Genomic DNA, 24845 nt, shown 5'->3' with positions numbered 1-24845 from the left:
GCTGGATCCCAACGGCCTCGAGTCGCTAGCAGTCGAGATGACTGGCATCTTACCCGCATGGCTGTAACGGATCGTGCAGCCACGTCTCGATCCCTGAGTCAACAGACGGAGGCGTTTGCAAGACAACAACCATCTGCACGAACAGTTCGACAACATTTGCAGCAGCATGAACTATCAGCTCGGAGACCGTGGCTGCGGTTACCCTTGACGCAGCATCACAGACAAGAGCGCCTGCGATGATGTACTCGACGGCGAACCTGGGTGCACGAATGGCAAAACGTCATCTTTTCTGATGAATCCAGGTTCTGTTTACAGCATCATGATGGTCGCATCCGTGTTTGGCGACATAGCGGTGAACGCACATTAGAATCGTGTATTCGTCGTCGCCATACTGGCTTATCACTCATCGTGATGGTTTGGGGTGCCATTGGTTACACGTCTCGGTCACCTCTTGTTCGCATTGACGGCACTTCGAACAGTGGACGTTACATTTCAGATGTGTTACGACCGGTGGCGCCACCCGTCATTTGATCCCTGCGAAACCCTACATTTCAGCAGGATAATGCACGGCCGCATGTTGCAGGTCCTGTACTGGTCTTTCTGGATACAGAAAATGTTTGACTGCTGCCATGGCCAGCACATTCTCCAGATCTCTCACCAATTGAAAACGTCTGGTCAATGGTGGCCGAGCAATTGGCTCGTCACAATATGCCGGTCACTACTCTTGATGAACTGTGGTATCGTGTTGAAGCTGTACACGCCATCCAAGTTCTGTTTGACTCAATGCCCAGGCGTATCAAGGCCGTTATTACGGCCAGAGGTGGTTGTTCTGGGTACTGATTCCTCAGGATCTATGCACCCAAATTGCATGAAAATGTAATCACATGTAAGTTTTAGTATAATATATCTGTCCAATGAATACCCCTTTATCATCTGTGTATTTCTTCTTAGTGTAGCAATTTTAATGGCCAGTGGTGTAATATGACTGGATCGTGGAACTGGCAAGTATTTTTCACTGAAGTGAGCTTTATGGGGATCATCCTTGGAATTAAATAACTAATCCGGGAAGAGATTAACACTGTACCCAAATAACCAGTTATAAAATGACTAAGTGGGTGCATACAGTTTCTTCTTTTTCTTCTTATGGTAGCAGCTGCTGGTGTTCACCACTGGTGTATTCATAACTTGGCAGATAAATGTTTGTCTCTTGAAAGTTTCTTCCGTTGTTGACGTAGAGTTTGGCTGTCGGGCAAGGTTCGTGACACTTCTAAGTGAAGGAATTCCCAGTTTGACGACTGCCTTGCAAGGTTTGTCCTGCTGAATGACGTAGCGGGAACAGCCGAGCAGCATTTGATCTAGATCTGCGACTTCCAATGGGTGATCTTCGTAACATCGACAGGTTAAAACTTTGATTCTGTAGAGGTGTGCAGCATTAACTCCCCTGTCCATTTCGCATTGTTGTAATTTATGTTATATTCCGTTGTGAAAGTTTAGTGTTGTTGCTGGTCACTTCACCTCTACTACCGATTTATGTTAATGTGAAACTATATCTGCCTTGGTCATTCAGTCTTACGTTGCGTAATACAGCACTGAGGTCTTGAAGAAAGCAACCTTTGAAGTGAATTCGCTTTAAATATTTTTAGTTTATTGGGGATGTTTCTATGTAAAAATTGCATCGATGGCATACAAAATAGTGTTTAATAATCTTTGCAAGCAGTACAGGCGTCTCTTAGATGTCGCTAGACGCAGCTCTGTTGTTTTCTCGATGTGTTTCTTGCCACAGCCGCGACGTGACTCCACTCTCCTCCTGTAGCCTTCTAGCGTCGACCTCACTCTTTGGACAGAAAAAGAGTTTGCACGCGGGAAGGAGAAAGTTTCTCAGGAGCACGTTACAGACGCCCGAGGTTTTCATACTTGCTAAATCCGCTCCTGAAGTAAGAAAACATCGAGAAATTTCCTGTTGGTTTGTGTCTCGGGTTCTTCGGCCGATGTTTGATGATTTTTCTGACGTTTCGCCAGCACGAGTGGCTGGCATTGTCAGTGCTTCACTGTGCTTTGCCACTAGCAATGGAGGGTGAAACTTTAGTAGTGCCAGCAACTCGTGCTGGCGGAACGTCAGAAAAATCATCAAACATCGGCCGAAGAACCAGGGACAGAAGCCAACAGGTACTTTGTCACCAAGTGGCCACGAAACCCTTAACAATTTTCTACGAAAACATCACATAACACTTGCCCTTACCACCACCGTGCTGATATTAAGTACGCTGACAAATAGAAATGATGAGTATATCCGCCTGCTTCCGAAGTACTTTTGCACTATCTACGCCGGCAGTAGCTAGTTTTCCAAATTTATTTACGGATTTCACGCCCATTTTAATGCATTCAGAACTTGACACGATTTCTACTTTCTTGGACATTAGCCGCTATTTATTCTTATAAAACACCTGTTGGCCTTGTCCTTGCTTCTATGCCTTGCGCATAACTATCGAGTTTCATTTTCCCGGCTGCAACATTTAGTCCTCTGGTATGTCTGCCTGCTACACTTTCTTCTTTATGTGCATATCTAAACCTACAGCTAGAACATCTTCCATTACCTCTACCACAAAACTCAATTCTTATTCACTTTCAGCTACTAGTGATCCATCATCAATGAGTCGTTTTGTGCTAATTTTGTGTCCTTGACAAACAACAATAGTTCCTTAATTGAAACTTCCTGGCAGATTAAAACTGTGTGCCGGACCGAGACTCGAACTAGGGACCTTTACCTTTCGCGGGCAAGTGCTCTACCATCTGAGCAACCCAAGCATAACTCACGACCCGTCCTCACAGCTTTAATTCCGCCAGTACCTCGTCTCCTAACTTGCAGACTTCACAGAAGCTCTCCTGCAGGAAAGTTTGGAAAGGAGGAGACGAGGTACTGGCGTGATTAAAGATGTGAGGACGGATTGTGAGTCGTGCTTGGGTAGCTCAGACAGCCGGCACGGTAACTCAGCGTGTTCGGTCAGAGGGTTAGCTGCCCTCTGTAATAAAAAAAAAACTGAGTTCATGGATCAACGACGCAATGAAACGGGTGTCTTGCTACATCCGTTCCGAACAGATGCAACGAACGAAAACGAACAAAATGAGATTTAAAAAGAAAAAAAAAAGATGGTAAAGCTCTTGCCCGCGAAAGGCAAAGGTCCTGAGTTCGAGTCTCGGTCTGGCACACAGTTTTAATCTGCCAGGAAGTTTCAATCAGCGCACACTCCGCTGCAGAGTGAAAATCTCATTCTAGTTCCTTAATTGCCTTCTTAATGAACAAATAAGCATCAGTGGTGACAATGAACCTGGCTTACATCTTTCCTAGTTTTGAAGTCTTATACAGATCTCTCACTGGAGACTATTCTAATTCAGTTTCAGGGAAGATAGTGGATTTCCATCTCCGTGCCTGAACAAGCAAAAACATTTTATTTCATCCTAGATCGTAAAACACCTTTCCATATTTATAGCGACACAATAAGCACCGAAGTACGACCCCATTTGAATTTTGAATATGGTTCTCCATTCCATATACAAACACACCATCGTTTCGCTGTGTGTTTATACATGCTAGCTGCTTGCAATAAACAGAAAATAGTTTTCTTTGATAAAATCTAAGGCGAAGCGCTAGATTTGTCAGATAAAGTTGACGGAAGGCAACATCTGACAAAAGCGCCCTATTGCACCATGTCAAATATATTTGACAAAGCAACTTTGTCAGAGAAATTTGATAGTGCAATACCGATCTAAGGCTGAGATCAGAGTGGCACCGACAACGGTCGCCAGTGGTTGCCAGATAACATCGGCCGACAGCTTGGTCGCCGTGCGTTAATATCCGTGGCAGGATGAAGGAGATTAGGATAAGTGAAGGTACAGTGTATTCTTTCAAGGAGGTTATATTTTAGCTTCATCGGGCGGGGTGGATGCGACGATGCTCCGTGCTTCGAGACGTGCGCCACATGGCTGCTTTTGCTGTTTAAGGGACACTGGTTGCATGTGAATAAGCTAGGTCTGTCCTCAGTTATAGGAATTACCAGACAAGAATACATAAGATGAAGATGGAAACTTTATGTTACATACTGTTGTGGTTCGTAGTGACATTGAAAAGCAAGATTGCGGACACTCTGCACAACTTCAAGCGAATTCAGCAAAACGGACATGTATAAACTAACTTGCAGTGACTGTCATTCAGCGTATGTGTGGGAGAGAAACATAAACTGTACAATAAGGCACTCTGGACACCTAAAGTACTCAAATGTTTCAGATGGCTCTGAGCACTATGGGACTTAACATCTGAGGTCATCAGTCAACTAGAACGTAGAACTACTTAAACCTAACTAACCTAAGGACATCTCATACATCCATGCCCGAGGCAGGATCCGAACCTGCGATCGTAGCGGTCGCGCGGTTCCAGACTGCAGCGCCTAGAACCGCTCGACCACCACAGCCGGCACCTAAAGTACTGAAAAGTGGAAACACATACACCACATTTATGGTCACGTTTTATAAGAGAAACACCACGCTACTGGTATAAAAATGTCACGGTATCAAGAGTGTGTGGAGAACACCAAATTTCAGGCATTACCTGTCACCACAGATAATGCAGTGGCCTTCACTAAACGACCGAGAGCAGAGGCATTTGCGTAGAGTTGTGAGTGCTAACAGACAAACAACACTGCGTGAAATAACCTCAGAAATCAATGTGGGACGTGCGACGAATGTATCCGTTAGGACCGTGCGGCGAAATTTGGTGTTACTGGACTCTGGCATCAAACGACTGGCGCGAGTGCCTTTGCTAACAGCACTACATCGCCTGCAACGCCCCTCCTCGGCTCGTGGCCATATCAGTTGGATGCTAGACGACTGGAAAGCCTTGGCGTGGTCAGATGAGTCCCGATTTCAGTTGATAAGTGGAGATGGTAGGGTTCGAGTGCGCTGCAGACCCCACGAAGCCACGGACCCAAGTTGTCAGCAAGGCACTTTGCTAGCTGGCGGTGCCTCCGGAATGATGTGGGCTGGGTTTACATGAAGTACACTGTTTACTCTACTGCAACTGAACCGATCATTGACCGGAAATGGTTATGTTCGGCTACTTGGAGACAATTTGCAGTTATTCATGGAGTTCCTGTTACCAAACAACAATTCAATTTTTGTGGATTCTACTGCGCCATATGATTGGTTTGAAGAACGTTGTGGACAATTGGAGCGAATGATTTGGCCACGCAGATCGCCAGACATGAATCTTATCGAAAATTTATGGGAGTTAATCGAGAGGTGATTTCGTACACTTTTGCAATTAAGGACGGCTATTAAGGTAACATGGCTCAGTATTTCTGCAGGGGACTTGCAACGACCTGTTGAGTCCATGCCACGTCGAGTTGCTGTATTTTGCCGCGTATTAGGAGGTCCGACACTATATTGGGAAGTATCCCATGAATTTTGTCTCCTCAGTGTAGTGTGTTGTGGCTTCACGTATTTCTGAATCCAGATTGTGTTTGTTCACTGTCATGTTTACTAAAACGTTGAGACTTTCTCATTAATGTAATACAAATAGCCGGCCGGAGTGGCGGAGCGGTTCTAGGCGCTCCAGTCTGGAACCGCGCGACCGCTACGGTCGCAGGTTCGAATCCTGCCTCGGGAAGGGATGTGTGTGATGTCCTTAGGTTAGTTAGGTTTAAGTAGTTCTTCTAAGTTCTAGGGGACTGGTGATCTCAGCTGTTAAGTCCCATAGTGCTCAGAGCCATTTGAACCATAATACAAATATTTTCTGTAATATTTGGTGTTATGTATCTAATAAGTGCGCGCTCTCTCTCAGGAGTGAGTTTCTCAGATTTTATGAAACTTTATAACCTGATATCCTTACTGACTGGACATGGAACTTTCCAGTTGTTCCTATAATATTTTCATGGATATTGAAATTTTTATTTATGTATACGACAGCCAGAACAATACGGGTAGCATATGGATAAGGTAGGAAATGTGCCTTTTACTAGAGCTAACAGAGGGAATTGATTACACGCACAGCTTCCTAACAATCTGCGTGGCTGCCGCTGGAGAGAGTTGCAGCCACAAATCAGGCTAACCGGCACCTCGCAAGATCCCCTCACTTCTAAACTGATACTGTTATTACTCAGCTTAACCATGAGTCCGTAGAGGGTGGTATATGTGACGTGCAGTATAACTGGTCAGCATTTCCACCCGGAATTTGCGAGTGTAAGTCGGACCTTCCTTTATCCGCCTTGATGGGTCGTGTCGTCGGATTTCCTCCTATGTGTGCGCGTTGCTGCTCTCGTAAATGTCGTCCCGCGCAGATTCTTCATTGGCGCATTGGATGTCTCTGTCGGTGGAAGCCAAATATGGGAAATTGCTGTCGATCAACTTTGGGGTACCTATTTACTCGAAATTAAGATTCAGAATGCCGTAATATCACTTTTATTCCTATGAGATCAATAATGAAACACTCATGTCACAAACTACTCGTAACCGAAAGCTTGGCTACCATCGAACAAGACAAGAAGAGCTCTTAACGCCGACTGCAGATTTAGGCGCGCAGTCCGTATCTCTTACTAGTTTCGTCATAGTTCATGGATTTCCGATCAAGTTCGTACTTACGGTACTAAGATATGCGTTTGTTATTGAACGGGTGTGAATTTTAAAGAGGCAAAATTATGATAAATAATTTTAAACATCCAGTGGCTCCTTCTCGTATTCATGTTGTCATAAATGACTTTAATTATTTAATATAAATAAACAAAATCGGTGACTTTGGTGCCAAGATGACGGTATTCCGGTCATGTATATTTCCCAGGCTGGCTCTTGTTGCCTACGGTCCAGCGCCGAGCCCCACCCCACTACGCGCGACATACGGTCGCTTCGTCACCTAGCCAGCCAGCGAGGCAAATGCTCTCCGACTCATAGCCGGCCACAGACTACAGCACTTCCTAACTTTCGTAAATACATCAATAAGAGACAATAATTTATTAAAACTGGTAAAAATGTCTTCCTCACGTAATAGGCACCTTACAAAGTCCCTTGGGACGTGTGCGCTGTGTGACGTGAGACTGCATTTCCCGCCCGCGTCCACGTCAGCGATAACTGCCTCGTCCCATGGACGGCTGAACAACGCGGGTTCGGCCGCTCTCGCTTGTGTGGCGTGGCCTCGCCGCTGGACGCGGCGTTCTGTCTGTCCAGTCCTTGAGCCATTTCAGTTATCACTCTTCAAGACGTGGGAACTCAATTCGCCGTGTCCGCTTCCTCCTTCCTTACGTTACAGTTTCAGCAATTTTAGTGTCTGCTTCAAGAATCTCGGCAGCAAATGTGACGGAATCCGGAGTTCGCTGGCTGCATCCTGTATTGTTTTTCCCACTCCACGTTCCAACGTATCGATAACAAGCCTTTGTTTCGCCAAAGTAAAACAGTTGTACGCCTTTGAAGTCATTCTTGCAACTGGTTTGTGTACTGTAGTATTTGTGTATCTGTTGAGGAGACAGATAGCGTCGCGAACAGTTAGAAGAAGCAGCAGTTATCTGAAAACTGACAAAACAGTTGGTATTGCTACTGTCACAGGTTCGAATCCTGCCTCGGGCATGGATGTGTGTGATGTTCTTAAGTCCCATTGTGCTCAGAGCCATTTGAAGTTTGTATTACCAATTTTATGTGGGCCATATTTTGCGGCAATATGTGGCCGCAGTAGCGTTTACCGTCCATATTGCTGCTATGTGGCTGCAGTCGACGGCAATTTTGCGGTATGGCCGGGCAATATTGCTGATGTTGCAGATAGCTACCGAAGTACATGCCGGGTGAGTGCCGGTGTTTTTCACCAAGGCTTCTGCTCTCACCTTTCTTCACTGCTGCCATCATGTGTCAGAGAGAAACCTGTATCGTTTCGCTTCTGTTCCAAAGTTTTCCCGCATGCATGTAGCACCCTGTTATGCCTCTTGTAGAGTGGAGAACTGGACAAACGAGAGAACTATGAATTTCATAAATGCGTTTCGCCTACGACCGGAGCTACGTGGCATTCAAAGTAGTGTATACAAAGATCGCAGTTTGAAAAAGGACAGTTGTCAAGCTGTTGCCAATGAGCTCAGAATCACGTTTAATGAAGCATACAAAAAATTCGAGACAAAAAACTGCCTAGTGAGAGTGGGAGAACAGGTGTCTCTTCCGACGCGTGATTTGCATTTGATGTCTTGAGTATCATACTATCATTGTACACTCCTGGAAATGGAAAAAATAACACATTAACACCCTTGTGTCAGACCCACCATACTTGCTCCGGACACTGCGAGAGGGCTGTACAAGCAATGATCACACGCACGGCACAGTGGACACACCAGGAACCGCGGTGTTGGCCGTCGAATGGCGCTAGTTGCGCAGCATTTGTGCACCGCCGCCGTCAGTGTCAGCCAGTTTGCCGTGGCATACGGAGCTCCATCGCAGTCTTTAACACTGGTAGCATGCCGCGACAGCGTGGACGTGAACCGTACGTGCAGTTGACGGACTTTGAGCGAGGGCGTATAGTGGGCATGCGGGAGGCCGGGTGGACGTACCGCCGAATTGCTCAACACGTGGGGCGTGAGGTCTCCACAGTACATCGATGTTGTCGCCAGTGGTCGGCGGAAGGTGCACGTGCCCATCGACCTGGGACCGGACCGCAGCGATGCACGGATGCACGCCAAGACCGTAGGATCCTACACAGTGCCGTAGGGGACCGCACCGCCATTTCCCAGCAAATTAGGGACACTGTTGCTCCTGGGGTATCGGAGAGGACCATTCGCAACCGTCTCCATGAAGCTGGGCTACGGTCCCGCACACCGTTAGGCCGTCTTCCGCTCACGCCCCAACATCGTGCAGCCCGCCTCCAGTGGTGTCGCGACAGGCGTGAATGGAGGGACGAATGGAGACGTGTCGTCTTCAGCGATGAGAGTCGCTTCTGCCTTGGTGCCAATGATGGTCGTATGCGTGTTTGGCGCCGTGCAGGTGAGCGCCACAATCAAGACTGCATACGACCGAGGCACACACGGCTAACACCCGGCATCATGATGTGGGGAGCGATCTCCTACACTGGCCGTACACCTCTGGTGATCGTCGAGGGGACACTGAATAGTGCACGGTACGTCCAAACCGTCATCGAACCCATCGTTCTACCATTCCTAGACCGGCAAGGGAACTTGCTGTTCCAACAGGACAATGCACGTCCGCATGTATCCCGTGCCACCCAACGTGCTCTAGAAGGTGTAAGTCAACTATCCTGGCCAGCAAGATCTTCGGATCTGTCCCCCATTGAGCATGTTTGGGACTGGATGAAGCGTCGTCTCACGCGGTCTGCACGTCCAGCACGAACGCTGGTCCAACTGAGGCGCCAGGTGGAAATGGCATGGCAAGCCGTTCCACAGGACTACATCCAGCATCTCTACGATCGTCTCCATGGGAGAATAGCAGCCTGCATTGCTGCGAAAGGTGGATATACACTGTACTAGTGCCGACATTGTGCATGCTCTGTTGCCTGTGTCTATGTGCCTGTGGTTCTGTCAGTGTGATCATGTGATGTATCTGACCCCAGGAATGTGTCAATAAAGTTTCCCCTTCCTGGGACAATGAATTCACGGTGTTCTTATTTCAATTTCCAGGAGTGTATATATGTATCTATGTTCCACACATCTTCCTAAATCAACGTATCGATTGCAACCAAACTTACAAGGAGAAGTCCACAGCGATGAGATAGACGTTCTGAATCTTTATGCATGTGATTTTAATTATTTTTATGTTTTAACTTGGATTTAATTTCTTAGGTTTTGTCATCCAGTATTATTGTCCATGTTATTGCATTCATTATTTCGGTTCCTTATTTTGCTTGAATTTAGTTTTGTTAACAATCCCTTCTTTCATTTAAATCTTAATCTGTGTTACTTTGTCCATAGTGGACCAAACTAAATGTTATCTTGTAACGGAAAATAAATTTTTAACTCAACTGCAAAGTAAAAGAGAATAGATTATTACGTCGTACATCGGTATTTTCAAGTGTTGTTATATAAATAAAAATAATTAAATTCACACGCACAAAGACCTGAAGTGGAAAAAGACAATAGAACAGAAAATGATAGTAATTTGAAAAAAATTAATATGTTGATTAAAATGATGTGACAAAGGAATAGAAATAACAATACATTTAACTCAATTAATAATTGAAAATAAAAAATTTCAATGCACCTAGCAAGATTGAAACCCCTAACTTCTTGCACTTGTGGCCCGTACTTTAAGCGTTACGCTGTGCGACCAGTCTATTAACTCTTTAAATAAAAAAAAAAGCTGAAGAGCATCAGGCGAAATTCCGAAATTTTTTGTCGTCTATTTATCGTAAACGATGGCCTACCAGGGTGAATGGCTGCGGTGTTTGGTACCTGGGACCTTAACCTACAGCACCACACAGATAATTTCAAAAAGTCAGTCCCTGCGCATGGGACCTCTCCTTGGTAGTACACACATGACGTACTATATTGGAATAAGCACTGTGAGAATAACATGCATCTGCCCTCATAGTGGTTGCGGTGGGGGTGGCATGAAAGCATAACTCAGGATCGCCGGGAACATTTTCAATCATATTTTAAAATTAATTTTTCACCCTGTAGCGGAATATGCGCTGATATGAAACTTCCTGGCAGTGGAGCACGAACCCGGGATCTGTGCCTCTAGCCGGCAATTTTTGTACCAGTTGAACTACCGAAGCACGACTCACGACCCTCCTCAAAATTTTACTCACCAAGATTTTTGAAACAAATTTGGTGTATACAGGAATGATTATTGGTGTAGAAATGCTGTGGTAGTAAGATAGCTGTAGAGGTACCTTGGTTTGTTTGGTGTTGCAGTGGAGGTCGTCGTCCCTTTGCTACATCGATAAATACATGTAGCTGTTTCTCTATTGCGGCACCTGCAGCATATCGTAATGTCACAGTAGGACGTTATGCAGAGAACTGAAAAAACTGCAAGTTGCTTCACATTTTAGTTTGGTGTATGGGCTTACTTCGGCTTTATTGCCTTCATCAGTACATGTCCTGACGTTGTAGATGGACATATGTCGACTTTCAGTAAACCGCTATTGTTGTCTGTAATTTTTTTTCAGCAAAGTTTTAAAGCTGTTCAACAATTTGCTGTTGCACGTATATTATAATAGGTTTTCTTATCAGGTATTAATAAATTTATTATGATATACGTGCAACAGCAAATTATTGAACAATATAAAACGTTGCTAAAATAATATTACAACCTACAACTACAGAGAACAATAACGGTTTACCCAAAGTTGACATATGTCCATCTACAACGTCAGGACATATACTGATGAAGGCGATAAAGCCGAAGTAAGCTTATAATCAAAATAAAATATCAAGCAGGATACTGTTTTCCAGTTCTTGCATATGTTGCTGTATTGTTGTGATGAAATAAAAAAGATCACTAATTAGATAGTTTACGGTATCTTGGGAAATTATAGCGTGTTACAAACACATTCTAGTCCAAAATTACTAAAAACAAATGGAAATTATCTTTTTTTTCTCGAAGACATGCTGACAGTGTTGCCACCTGCCGGAAACACGCAAAAAAGAAACCATGCAATGCACTGAAAGCGCATAATTTGTACACGCTACAATCAGGTACAGAGACTTCCCTGAGCTGGAAAAAAAAATAGTATTTGGATGCGTCATGTGTGCTTCAGAACGGAGGATAAATACTAGGTATTGTGCTGCAAAAGTCAGAAGGCTAAGTCTCCTGAAGCATGCTATCCTTATTTCTCGGAACATGTTCTAATGTGCGTTTTTGCTCTCCTTTGTTGCAGCTAAACGTGTCGGCGGAGCACGCCAAGTTTCAGAAGCAGCAGTGGCTGGAGACGATCAAGTACCCGTGGCACACGTACAAGGACCCCGACATCCGCCGACAGTTCCAGAAGTACTCTGTGCTCGGCACGGCTGCCCTCTCCGAGGAGAAGTTCGACAAGGTTAGTCTCTGAAGATTTCCGTCAATTCTGTGAACGAAACGCCACGCCACCTGTAGTATTCTTTTTCCTTCAGGTATATGGGTCAGTGATATTAGCTTGGTCTTCCAGGGGGATTACGGTAAAGATCACTCACACAGCCTGGAAGAGCCTTATCATTTGGCACTATGACTGCAGCACCTTAAGTGGCGCCACTGACTCCTGAACACTTCGTGGCCCACGAAGTATACGTCGGCGGCTGTAGAAACGTTCTATAGTCAGCTCCAAATGCCGGTTCTCTAAATTTCCCCAATAGCAGTCCTCGAAAACAGCGTCGCCATCCAGGCATTCCATTTTAGTTCCCGAAGCATCTTCGTGATATTTTCTTGTTGCTCGAACTTACCAATAACAAATCTAGCAGCCCTACTGTGAATTGCTTTGATATTGCCCTTCAATCCGGCTTGGTACGGATCGCAAACAACCGAGCAGTACTCAAGTACAGATTGCACTAGCGCACTGGCGCCCACAGGGAGGGGGGGGGGGCAGTTGCAGTTTATTGCTAACTTTTACAAATGCATTCTTGAACAAAATTTAAGCGTTTTTCCTGAAGGCACGCCCATTGTTCTTTCTTTACATATTAAAAGAGTCAGTTGTGTCATAAAGGGACGTTAAACACATACGTAAAAAAAATTATATCTTCTTTGAAAAATAATCTACGATACAGTATCTATATGACGACAAATACAAAATTAAAGATAGATATCTATAGCCGGAATATTCGAGATTTTAGTAACTGTAAACAATGCATATCTGATAAGGAAAGACCGTTTACATGTTAACAAACTCTGGGCATTACTAATAAGATATAATGAAATAAACCTAATCTGCCGATCGACAAACTACCACATGTGTACGTGGTCCCATTAAGAATGGTACCCATGGTGAGAGTTAATGTTGACGTACAGGGTACTAAAATGTCACCCTCTCTGTTCCCACCTCACTAGGTACAAACGTCTTCATAAACCTCAATTGGCAACATAATACAGTTGCACAACAAAACAAACTCGGCAAAATTTTATTCTTTCAAATTTCAAATAATGGTTAACAATTGTCAGACGGTAATTTAAATTAGCGTATTGTGTTATGTTCCTTTTCGTTTGCTGAAGAAGTGTTCGAGGGTACTGCATGGCCACTAATATCGCTACTTGTCTGTAAAAGTAGGCAATATTCGTCATTGGAACTACTGTCAAAGAATGTGATCTAGCAAGGTGTGACGTGAGCTACCTTCATTTCCGGCTTGCGGCCTAATGGACACTGCGCTGTTTCATTGTTGAACCAAAACCCCTTCCTCCCTCCCCCACTGTGATACGATTTCAGCTTCTGTTCTTTAGTCATCGCTCAGTTCGGTTCGGCATCGCGTTAAGGGTTGGGTAAATTCATTGTGAGTTGTAAGAGGACGTTGCGTAGACGTTTGTGCGTTTTGAAAGAAAAAGCGCAGTGTATACAGTGGCAAAATGACCGATATACGTAAGTTTTTTGTACCTCATAAGTGAATGAAAACTACAAATGAAAGTGTTGTACCTCATAAGTGAATGAAAACTACAAACGAAAGTGGAGGTGTCGAAGAACATATTGTCTGTGATGAGGTATCACAGGAAAAGGGTGAGTCAAACGCAACCATTACTATTAAAAATTCCAGTAGTTGCGCTGATGGACAAAATAAAGACGAAGCCAGTACCTCTGCTGGTTTCAAGTGCGGTTTACACAGTTGAGTGTAGTGAACCGTTTTTTTTCCGGACTGTTAACTTAAATCCAACTGCATTCACTGCATGAGCAGTGTTTTTAAACGCTTAAACAATTAATAGTGGTAAGAAAACAATTTATTGGCAGAATACGGTTCAGAAACATAATATCTTGCCCCTACTGAGACAAAAAACTGCGGGCGCGCCTGCACTAGCGTCCTATATGCAGCCTCCTTTACAGATTAACTGTACTTTCCTGAAACTCTTCCAATAAAACGAAGTCGACCATTTGCCTTCCTCACTACAATCCTTACATGCTCATTGCATTTCATGTTGCTTTGCAACATCCTGCCTAGATACTTGAAGGACTTGACTGTTTAAGCAAAACAGTACTAATGCTTTGTTCGAAAATTATAGGTTTGGTTTCCTACTACTATGCTCTGGCTTACGTTTTTCTACTTTTAAGGCGAACTGCTGTTCATTGCACCAACCAGAAATTTTGTCTAAGCTAAGTCGTCTTGTATGCTCCTTCAGTCACTCAATGATGACATCTCCCCGCACACCACAGCATCGTCAGCAAACAGTCGCAGAGGGCTGCTCGCCCTGTCCACCAGACCATTTATGTATACAGAGAATAATGGCGGTCCTATCACACTTCGCTGGGGCGCTGCAGACATTCTTGTCTCTGATGAACACTCCCTGTCGAGGGCAACGTACTGAGTTATATTCTTAAGAGGTCTTCTAGCCAGTAACATATCTGGGAAACTGTATGGTCGAATCTTCGTTAAGAATCTGAAGTGCGGCTCCGTGTCAAACACTTTCTGGAAATCTAGGAATGAGGATACAATAATATTACTTTTCTGGGGCCTCTTCGTCTCATATAGTTCTTCCGACACTCCTCATAGAGCTGTCACGTTACAGTTTTTCTGCTTTAGGGCCAGCCGCGTAATCTGTCAGATAATAACATGATTATTAGAAAGATGCACCAGAATAGCTGCTTATAAAAAACTAATCTTCCTTAACGACAAAGTGTTTCAGCATTTATCGCCAATGCCAAGTAACTGGGAATACATATTTGGCGAGGCCGTGTACAAATTTGAATATCATTTATATTTAAGTGACTATATTATACTCATAGTATGATGTGACGTCCATATTACGTAGTTAGTGAACTGTCTTATAACTCTCATTGTCTTGATTACATGGTAAATGACATAAATATATTTAAAATAATATCTTAATTATGGTTTGACAGTAGTTTGACAATTGTACTATTAAGTCGTCGATGAACAGCGATATTATTTTACTAATTAAATTTTCTCACAGTTATCTTTGGTACCACTAGAACTGTCAAACCCTAATTAACGTCACTTACCATGTAATAAGAACACTGACAGTTATAAGACAGCTCAATTATGACGTAATATTAACGCCACATTATTCTAGATCTGCGTACAGTATAGTCACTTCAATATAAACGAGTCAAAAATTGGTTCAAATGGCTCTGAGCACAATCGGACTTAACATCTAAGGTCATCAGTCCCTTAGAAGTTAGAACTACTTAAACCTAACTAACGTAAGACCGTAGAGACTGAGGCGCCTAGAACCGCTCGGCCACAACGGCCAGCACAAACGAGTAACATTTATACACAGCCTCACCAAAATTATATTCGCACGTGCTTGACAATGGCGATAAATGTGTAAACAGTCTGTCATTAATGAAGGTTAATTATTATAAGCCGGCCGGTGTAGCCGAGCGGTTCTAGGCGCTTCAGTTTGGAACCGCGTGACCGCTACGATCGCAGGTTCGTATCTTGCCTCGGGCTTGGATTTGTGTGATGGCCTTAGGTTAGTTAGGTTTAAGTAGTTCTAAGTTCTAGGGGACTGATGACCTCAGATGTTAAGTCCCATAGTGCTCACAGCCATTAAATTAATTATTATACGCAACTATTGTGGTGTACCTTTCTAATAAGTCTGTCACGTTACATTAAATGTTCAGTTAGCTGTTTGTGATTTCTTCCATTATACTCCCCAGCAACTTCAAATTTTCCAGCATTATGAGCTGTACCTCACATACTGTCATGTTTACCACATAGACCTCTCCTTTATCTCGTTGTCACTATAGGCTGACATTTCTTTGCCTTACATTTTCTACCGTATCGTAGTACAGCTTGTTCCTATATTGTTAATAAATATGTAACTGGATTAAGGCAACTGAAGATCGGTGAAAGGTCGAGACACTTCTTGTGGTAAATGAAATTTTAAAAAAGCGACGGGTTGGTGTATTTGTTCTGGTGACAAACAGTCAGAGAGTATTAGGAGTTTTTGGAGACGAACAACAGGCAATCACTCGTTGGACTGCGCGACAGCCGATACGCGGTAAGCGGAGAGCGAAGCAATCAGCTGGCTGTGTTTGCTCACCGTCACCGCAGCCGGGCGCCACCCGATATCCCGCAGGAGCGACGCCGAACGCCGACCTGCCGCGTCGATTGTCCAGAGGGACGATCCGGAGTCAGGCGTTGCTTTCCACTGCAAGCAGACGCGCGGCACTGTTTGGGTACGGCGATCCACTTCGAGCCAACGTGAGAAGCGTGCGTCGTACCATGTTAGGGATTTGGTTCTCCACGAAGCCCCGTTTTAGGCCAGTCCACTCGGAGGCTCAAACAACCCGCTGAGGAACTGCAATGTGGTTCTGCTTCAGAGCGGTGCGTAGGAGGATCACAACTGACAACAAACACGAGAGACCCCACATGTGTATTTTATTTGCTTAGCCTGTCCATAGGCCAAGGAATGACGGACACCAACACATACACATACAATCATACACGACAATAATAATAAACAGCAGCAATACTAATAACAATCTATAATACTGTATAGACAGTCGTTGTTTAACGTTGTTACCAAAAATCTCGAAAAGTCGTCTACTGATTCCCCTCAAATTTTTACGTGATACTCTAATCAACATTCCGACGGACATATGCAATAGACTCGTATTTTTCTTATGTGTAATACGTACAATGAAGAGCCAAAGAAACTGGCACAGCTGCCTAATATCGTGTAGGGCCCCCACGGCCACGCAGAAGTGCCGCAACTCGACGAGACATGGACTCGACTAATGTCTGAAGCAGTGCTGGAGGGAATTGACACCGTGAATCCTGCAGGGCTTTCCATAAATCCGTAAGAGTACCTGGGGCGGGAGATATCTTCTAAACAGCACGTTGAAAGGCATCTCAGATATGCGCAATTATGTTCATGTCTGGAGAGTTTGCTCGTCAGCGGAAGTGTTTAAACTTAGAAGAGTGTTCCTGGAGCTACTCTGCCACTCTGTAGCAATTCTGGACGTGTGGGTTATCACGTTCTCCAGCTGGAATTGCCCAAGTCCGTCGGAATGCACAATGGACATGTATGAATGAAGGTAATCAGACAGGATATGAATGTATCACCTGTCAGAGTCGTATCTAGACGTATCAGGGGTCCAGCTATACATGCCATTACAGAGGCTCAACCAGCTTGAACAGTCCTCAGCTGACATGCAGGGCCCATGGATTCATGAGTATGTCTCCATACCAGCTCTCGTCCATCCGCTCGATTCAGTTTGAAAGGAGTCTCGTCTGACCAGGCAACATGTTTCCAGTCATCAACAGTCCAATGTCGGTGATGACGTGCCCAAGGGAGGCGTAAAGCTTTGTGTCGTGCAGTCATCAAGGGTACACGAGTGGTCCTTCGGCTCCGAAAGCTCGTATCGATGATGTTTTGTTGAGTGTTTCGCACGCTGACGCTTGTTGATAGCCCAGAACTGAAATCTGCAGCGATTTGCGGAAGGGTTGCACTCGATAGCGATTGTTCATAGGATACAGGGATAATACACCAGGAAAGTGTGGACAGAACTGCTATTGTTCTTTGTATACGGACAAGGTGAGCAGCAATCTGCGGTTTTTTTCTGATAATGCTGTCGCGTACGGGAAGATGTCGTTGAGTGACTTCAGGAGGATACGAGATAACTTAGACAAAGTTTTCAGTTGGAGTCATGAATGGCAGCTTGCTCTAAATATAGAAAAGTGTAAGTTTATGCAGATGAGGAGGAAAAACAATCCCGTAATGTTCGACTACAGAACTGGCGGTGCTGCGTGACACAGTCGCGTCGATTACATGTTAGCGTAACACTGCACAGTGATATGAAATGGAATGAGCGTGTGGTTAATGCGGACGAGTACGAGAAACAGTCCTGTAACGTCCGAATACAACATTAGTAGAGTGCAACTTGACACAGTCATTTCGATTAAATATATAGGCGTAACGTTGCAAAGGGAAGCCGAACGCTCTAGTTCGTTTTATTGGGAGAATTTTGGGAAAGTGTAGCTCGTCCACAAAGGAGACGACTTACATAACGCTAGTGCGACACGTTCTTGAGTACTGTCAGCGTTTTTGGGATCACCACCAGGTCGGATCAAATGAAGACATCGAAGCGATTCACAGGGGGGCTCGATGTGTTACCGATAGGTTCAAAAATGATCAAATGTGTGTGAAATCTTATTGGAATTAACTGCTAAGGTCATCAGTCCATAAGCTTACATACTACTTAACCTAAATTATCCTAAGGACAAACACACACACACCCATGCCCGAGGGAGGACTCGAACCTCCACCGGGACCACCTCCGCAGTCCATGACTGCAGCGCATGAGACCGCTCGGCTAATCCCGCGCGGCTCTGTCACCTCAGTGTCCGTTATTACGTACGTATTTGCTATCGTTAATTTCCTTGTACACTTCATTCCACAATTTCAGAATGATGAAAAGAGTACTCTTAATGAAAGAGTGTGCGATAAAAGACTTTTCTATACTTCAAAGTTGGGTCACAGATTTGTTTGACGATAGGAGAGTGTCAGAGAGATGCAGAAGAAACTGAAGTACACAAATATTACGTAAATACGTGGTGAACTCAACTGGGAGTCCCTGGCGGGGAGACGATCGGCTTTCGGCAAAGCACTAATGCGCAGATTTAGAGAACCGGCGTTTGAGGCCGACTGTAGAACGATTTTACTGCCGCCGCCCTATATTTCGCGTAAGGACCACCAAGATGAAAGACATTAACGCTCGCACGGACGCTTTTAGGCAGTCGTTTCTCCCTCGCCCTATTTGCAAGTGGAACAGGAGAGGAAACGAGTTGTAGTGGCATAACGCACCGTTCGCCATGCACTGTGCTGTGGTTTGTGGAGTATGTATGTAGATCTGGCTTTCACAGAAGCATTCAGTGCCAATTCCAATTTGAAAACGGGGATCACAACAAATATTACGTCATATTCTTCCTTTCTGAGGTTAGTTTCACTCCTGTGGCTATATGTTTGAGACCCTCAGCTTTCTGTTACGAAGGTCAGCCTTCAGCCATGTAAGAGGGATGCTATAAATGCCATAAAACTTTAGTTTGCCAAGTGTACTCTTGTGATCCACACTGTCACTGGCTTCGACAGGGAAACAGCTGCGCCTCTGTGGGGTGTCCCATGCTTGTGTCGTTAAGCGGCCGTGTGGAAAGGCCGTTGTGCATCGAAAGACTCGAAGCGAAAGAAACAGCGCCGTCTCACGCCAAAATAAAAAAAAAGTAGCAGACGGGGACTTGTGTCTCTCTGCGTGACCAGCACGGGGCGCTGGAGCGGAGCGGTTCGCTGACCTGTGGCTACAGCCTAGCCGCCTAGCGCTCAACTGGTTTGGCGCGGGCTCCGAGGACAGGGCGACGTTCAGCTGGCCGCGTGGTCACTGGCCTCTGCTGCCGGTGGCCGAGGAGGCGAGGGCCAAGTGGTCGCTACAGAAATAGACCTCAGGCTGTCAGAGACAACTAGGGTCACAGTTATACGATTGCCAGAGGATCGTGCACTCGTGTTCAGAAAAAAAACAAGGCACCTTGAACGACTAGAGATAGAACGTCCGTAGTCACAGAACATGTGCAGGAGTACGTTGTGCAGAAGCATGAATCATGTCGGCCCGCGGGTTCAAGGTCAACATCGAAATCGCGGCGCAGCACCACCTACCTACTCGTTGTCGCCATAAACCGAAGGTAATGGATAAGTGTGACTCGAGCAGACGTGTAGGATACCTCGTAGACGTGCGACGAAACGTATCGTCGAATCGGCGAGTTTGAAAGAGGGCGCATTATTGGCATGAGAGAATCTGATGCATCCATCCGGGAAACTGCGGCTCGTGTGGGACGAAGTGTTTCGGCAGTGTAACGTGTGTGTACGGAATGGTTCACGGAAGGCCATAGAACGCGACGAGATGGGTCAGGTCACACCACTCAGACCACACTCTGATAAGATCGACACCTCCTCCGAATGGCATTGCAGGGAAGATCTGCGTCCTCCTCGACTCTGGTGCAATAGTGGAACACATGATACACTGTCAGGTGTAACAGTCAGTCGCCGTTTATTACGGCATTGGTTACGTACGTGTCATCCACTTCTCCGCCCACCTTTGACGAGCGTGGAGCAACATGATAGACGGCAGTGCTGTAGGGAACGATGTCACTGGGGATAGGAATGGCATCAGATAGCGTTTTCGGACGAATCCGGATTCAGTTTGTTTGAAAATGATGGCCGTGTTTTGGTTAGCCGCTGACAAGGGGAGCGGCATGAGAGTGAGTGTATTCGCAGAAGACATACGGCACCACCTCAAAGCCTTATGGTGTGGGGTGCTATTGACCACAAATACAAATCACAGCTGTGTCCAGGGCACTTTGACCAGTGTGACCTACGTGAATGACATCCTACGAATCGTAGCCGCAACCTTTCTGGACACCACTCCACAAGCCATATTTCAACAAGACAACGTACGACCACAATTTGCTGCACTAACACGTGCTTTCTTGGTGTCATAGGATATCAGCCACGTGCCTTCTTGGTGTCACAGAATATCAGCCTGGACCGCCAGATGATCTCACTTGTCGCCAATCGAAATTGTGTGGGATATGGTGAAACGATTGGTACAGCGGTGTGACCCAATCCCAACCACCACAGATGAACTTTGGAACCAGGTGAATGGAACAAGGGTGGCTATACCACAGGACGCTATTCGCGCCTTATGCGAGTCGATGCCATCTCGTGTGGAACAAGTTATCAGGGCCCATCGCGAACCGTGTGCTTACTAGGCAACAGGACACATGCTGAACAGAGCTCACTGAAATGCTAATCGTTTCTGCAGAACTTAATGCTGTACATGTCCTGAGAATATGAACGTCCTACCTCTAGTCGTTCAAGGTGCTGTGGTTTCTTTTTCTGAACGTGAGTTTATTTCGACATCGGTCACCGATGGTCAGATAATATAAACGGCAACCAACTTTTCGCAGATGATGCAGTTATCTACACTGTTTGACAAAAGAAGTGAAGAATCCAAAGGACATGGTGAGGTGTCAGAGTAACTTGGTTCAGGTGCACACCATCGGTGGTTATGCAAATGAACAGAGTAGCAATTCTCTGTGACAGGTAGAACGTCCAACAGAATGCATTACTTCTGAAATTTCGCAGCAGTGTGAAAATTTCATTCTGCATTAGTTTTGTTGTGTTTAGTGATGTTACCAGACCTGCTGGCATAAATAAATGCCATTAACAATGTCATTACGAATTACCTCGAAGAAAAGATTTATTGACAAGTAGCCAACACGGATTCAGAAAATATCGTTTTTGTGAAACGTAATTAGCTCCTCAGGAGTGAAAATTACCTATCAGTTTAATAAGCCACGGCTGCAAAATACTAAGACGAATTCTTCACTGACGAATGGAAAAACTGGTAGAAGCCGATCTCGGAGAAGATCAGTTTTGGATTCCGTTAGAAATGTTGGAACACGTGAGGCAATACTGACCCTACGACTTATCTTAGAAGATAGATTAAGGACTGCTGAAGATTTTTCACAAAAGTGCTAGTCAACTAGGCCTATCTGACTAAGGCAAACACGTTCTTCGTTATTTCTAAGCGAGAGGTCAAATATCCATCACAGATTTAGTTTTAAAAATATTTTTATATAAAGAAGTATTTTCATAAATATTTTCATCTCCTATTTCACCCCCTTAGAGGTTGAATTTCCAAATAATTGAGACACTTATCTTTTTAATTTCTGAACGAGGAGTGAAATATCAGTTTTCGTAGATGAGGCTTTAATAATGGTTCAAAACAAAATCACCCCATTTTCTTCCCCTTACGGGTTGAATTTCAAAAAATCCTGAAGCAGGTATATATTTTTTATATCTGACCGAGAAATCTAATACCAATTTTGGTAGTTATTGGTTTCAAATTGCCTTAATAGCGACATATTTTCAAAAACCTCTCATCGTGTATTCCACCGTCTTAGAGGTGGATTTTCGAAAAATCTGTTCTTCAACGATGTCTCCGATCTACACTGCTGGAAATGGAAAAAAGAACACATTGACACCGGTGTGTCAGACCCACCATACTTGCTCCGGACACTGCGAGAGGGCTGTACAAGCAATGATCACACGCACGGCACAGCGGACACACCAGTAACCGCGGTGTTGGCGGTCGAATGGCGCTAGCTGCGCAGCATTTGTGCACCGCCGCCGTCAGTGTCAGCCAGTTTGCCGTGGCATACGGAGCTCCATCGCAGTCTTTAACACTAGTAGCATGCCGCGACAGCGTGAACGTGAACCGTATGTGCAGTTGACGGACTTTGAGCGAGGGCGTATAGTGGGCATGCGGGAGGCCGGGTGGACGTACCGCCGAATTGCTCAACACGTGGGGCGTGAGGTCTCCACAGTACATCGATGTTGTCGCCAGTGGTCGGCGGAAGGTGCACGTGCCCGTCGACCTGGGACCGGACCGCAGCGACGCACGGATGCACGCCAAGACCGTAGGATCCTACGCAGTGCCGTAGGGGACCGCACCGCCACTTCCCAGCAAATTAGGGACACTGTTGCTCCTGGGGTATCGGCGAGGACCATTCGCAACCGTCTCCATGAAGCTGGGCTACGGTCCCGCACACCGTTAGGCCGTCTTCCGCTCACGCCCCAACATCGTGCAGCCCGTCTTCAGTGGTGTCGCGACAGGCGTGAATGGAGGGACGAATGGAGACGTGTCGTCTTCAGCGATGAAAGTCGCTTCTGCCTTGGTGCCAATGATGGTCGTATGCGTGTTTGGCGCCGTGCAGGTGAGCGCCACAATCAGGACTGCATACGACCGTGGCACACAGGGCCAACACCCGGCATCATGGTGTGGGGAGCGATCTCCTACACTGGCCGTACACCTCTGGTGATCGTCGAGGGGACACTGAATAGTGCACGGTACATCCAAACCGTCATCGAACCCATCGTTCTACCATTCCTAGACCGGCAAGGGAACTTGCTGTTCCAACACGACAATGCACGTCCGCATGTATCCCGTGCTACCCAACGTGCTCTAGAAGGTGTAAGTCAACTACCCTGGCCAGCACGATCTGCGTATCTGTCCCCCATTGAGCATGTTTGGGACTGGATGAAGCGTCGTCTCACGCAGTCTGCACGTCCAGCACGAACGCTGGTCCAACTGAGGCGCCAGGTGGAAATGGCATGGCAAGCCGTTCCACAGGACTACATCCAGCATCTCTACGATCGTCTCCATGGGAGAATAGCAGCCTGCATTGCTGCAAAAGGTGGATATACACTGTACTAGTGCCGACATTGTGCATGCTCTGTTGCCCGTGTCTATGTGCCTGTGGTTCTGTCAGTGTGATCATGTGATGTATCTGACCCCAGGAATGTGTCAATAAAGTTTCCCCTTCCTGGGACAATGAATTCACGGTGTTCTTATTTCAATTTCCAGGAGTGTAATATATCGACACGCTCTCCAAATTTCAAGTTTCTGTCTTTGGCGATTTGGCCGAGGCGATGATGGGTCATCGAATCAGTCAGGAGATTTCCTCGTGTATATGAACGTATTCCGTCTTTTCTTCATTAAGAGGCAAAAGGAGGAGTCGTACGGCATTGTTGGGTGGGCGATGCCAAGGGCTAGGTTGTGGGTTCAGCCACCTAATCGCGACTGATGTACCCATTGGGTGAGCCTGCCCGTGATGTCCTTTCTGTCTGTGTTGTTATGGATGGAGGTAAGGGTGCAGCACACAGCCTACTGCTGTAGTAAAGCACCTACGGATGGCCGATTATAGTCGGTTAATTGGTCTTTCCAGTTCTTTAAACTAACCAAGTCGATCAACTATGTCCTAATAGTCTCTTATCCAATTATTTGTTATGCACACACAGCTTACATTTGCATAAGCCTTTATCACCTTTCTGAAAATGTTTCCATACTGCACTTGGTTTCTTTGGTTTCCCGGTTGTAACTTAGGGCATATCTACACACAGTAACTTGGAAAGTGCGTTATTGGGAGCAGAGGAAGAATGAAATTAATTTCCTTCATCATAATCGATGTTTTCGAAAAGCCTGCAACTGTGTCATTCATGATTTAAATGATGAAAAACTGCAACAGTTATTTTTTCATGCTTAGCATCGCGCGTTTCCAGAATTTATTCTGATTTTCAAGTGAATTTATTTACATAAACATTGTTTACATGCAAATATCACAAGAGATATTTATATACACAAATCACTTGAAAAAGAGAATAACTTCTCGAAATGCGTTGTGCTAAGCATGAAAACATGAGGAGATTAGCGTCGAACGTCCCGTCGACAAGCAGATCGTTAAGACGGAGCAAAAGCTCGTATTATGGAAGGATGGGGAAGGAAATCGACCGTGCCCCTTTGAAAGAAACCATCCCGCATTTGCTTGAAGCGATTTAAGGAAGTCACGGAAATATTAATCAGGATGGCAGGGACGTGGGTTTGAACCGTCGTCCTCCTGTATGCGAGTCCAGTTTGCTAATCACTGCGCCACCTCGCTCGGTATGAAAAACAAAGTAAACTGGTGTAGTTTTTCATTGTGACTTCCAGTAAATAAATAAGTTCCGTGCTAGCTGAAAGAGTTACTCACGCTTCAGTGAACACAATTCTAAAATCTTAAGAGCTTTACATTCAAAACAGTGAATTAAGTTTCTGTGGTCACACGCTCTTCATTGAGCAGAGTCTTGAAGTTAGGTCGATACGGGGAAATAAGTTTCTCTCTTCGGATAAGGAACCGGAGTACAAATCC

At 45.3% G+C, this 24845-nt stretch overlaps 1 protein-coding gene across 7 annotated transcripts in view; it reads left to right on the top strand.

Moving 5' to 3' along the window:
* The window catches only part of LOC126293313 (angiotensin-converting enzyme-like), a 270653-nt gene that overhangs the window by 177783 nt on the left and 68025 nt on the right, over positions 1–24845 (top strand). For all 7 annotated transcript variants that reach the window (XM_049986454.1, XM_049986453.1, XM_049986456.1 and 4 more), the window contains one exon: positions 11849–12007. In XM_049986454.1, the coding sequence (XP_049842411.1) occupies positions 11849–12007 (159 nt within the window). The remainder of the gene's footprint in view (positions 1–11848; positions 12008–24845) is intronic.

The sequence above is a fragment of the Schistocerca gregaria genome, chromosome 10 (genome assembly GCF_023897955.1).
Source record: "Schistocerca gregaria isolate iqSchGreg1 chromosome 10, iqSchGreg1.2, whole genome shotgun sequence".
Classification (NCBI taxonomy): Eukaryota; Metazoa; Arthropoda; class Insecta; order Orthoptera; family Acrididae; genus Schistocerca; species Schistocerca gregaria.
This window is presented reverse-complemented; position numbering and strand designations above follow the sequence as displayed.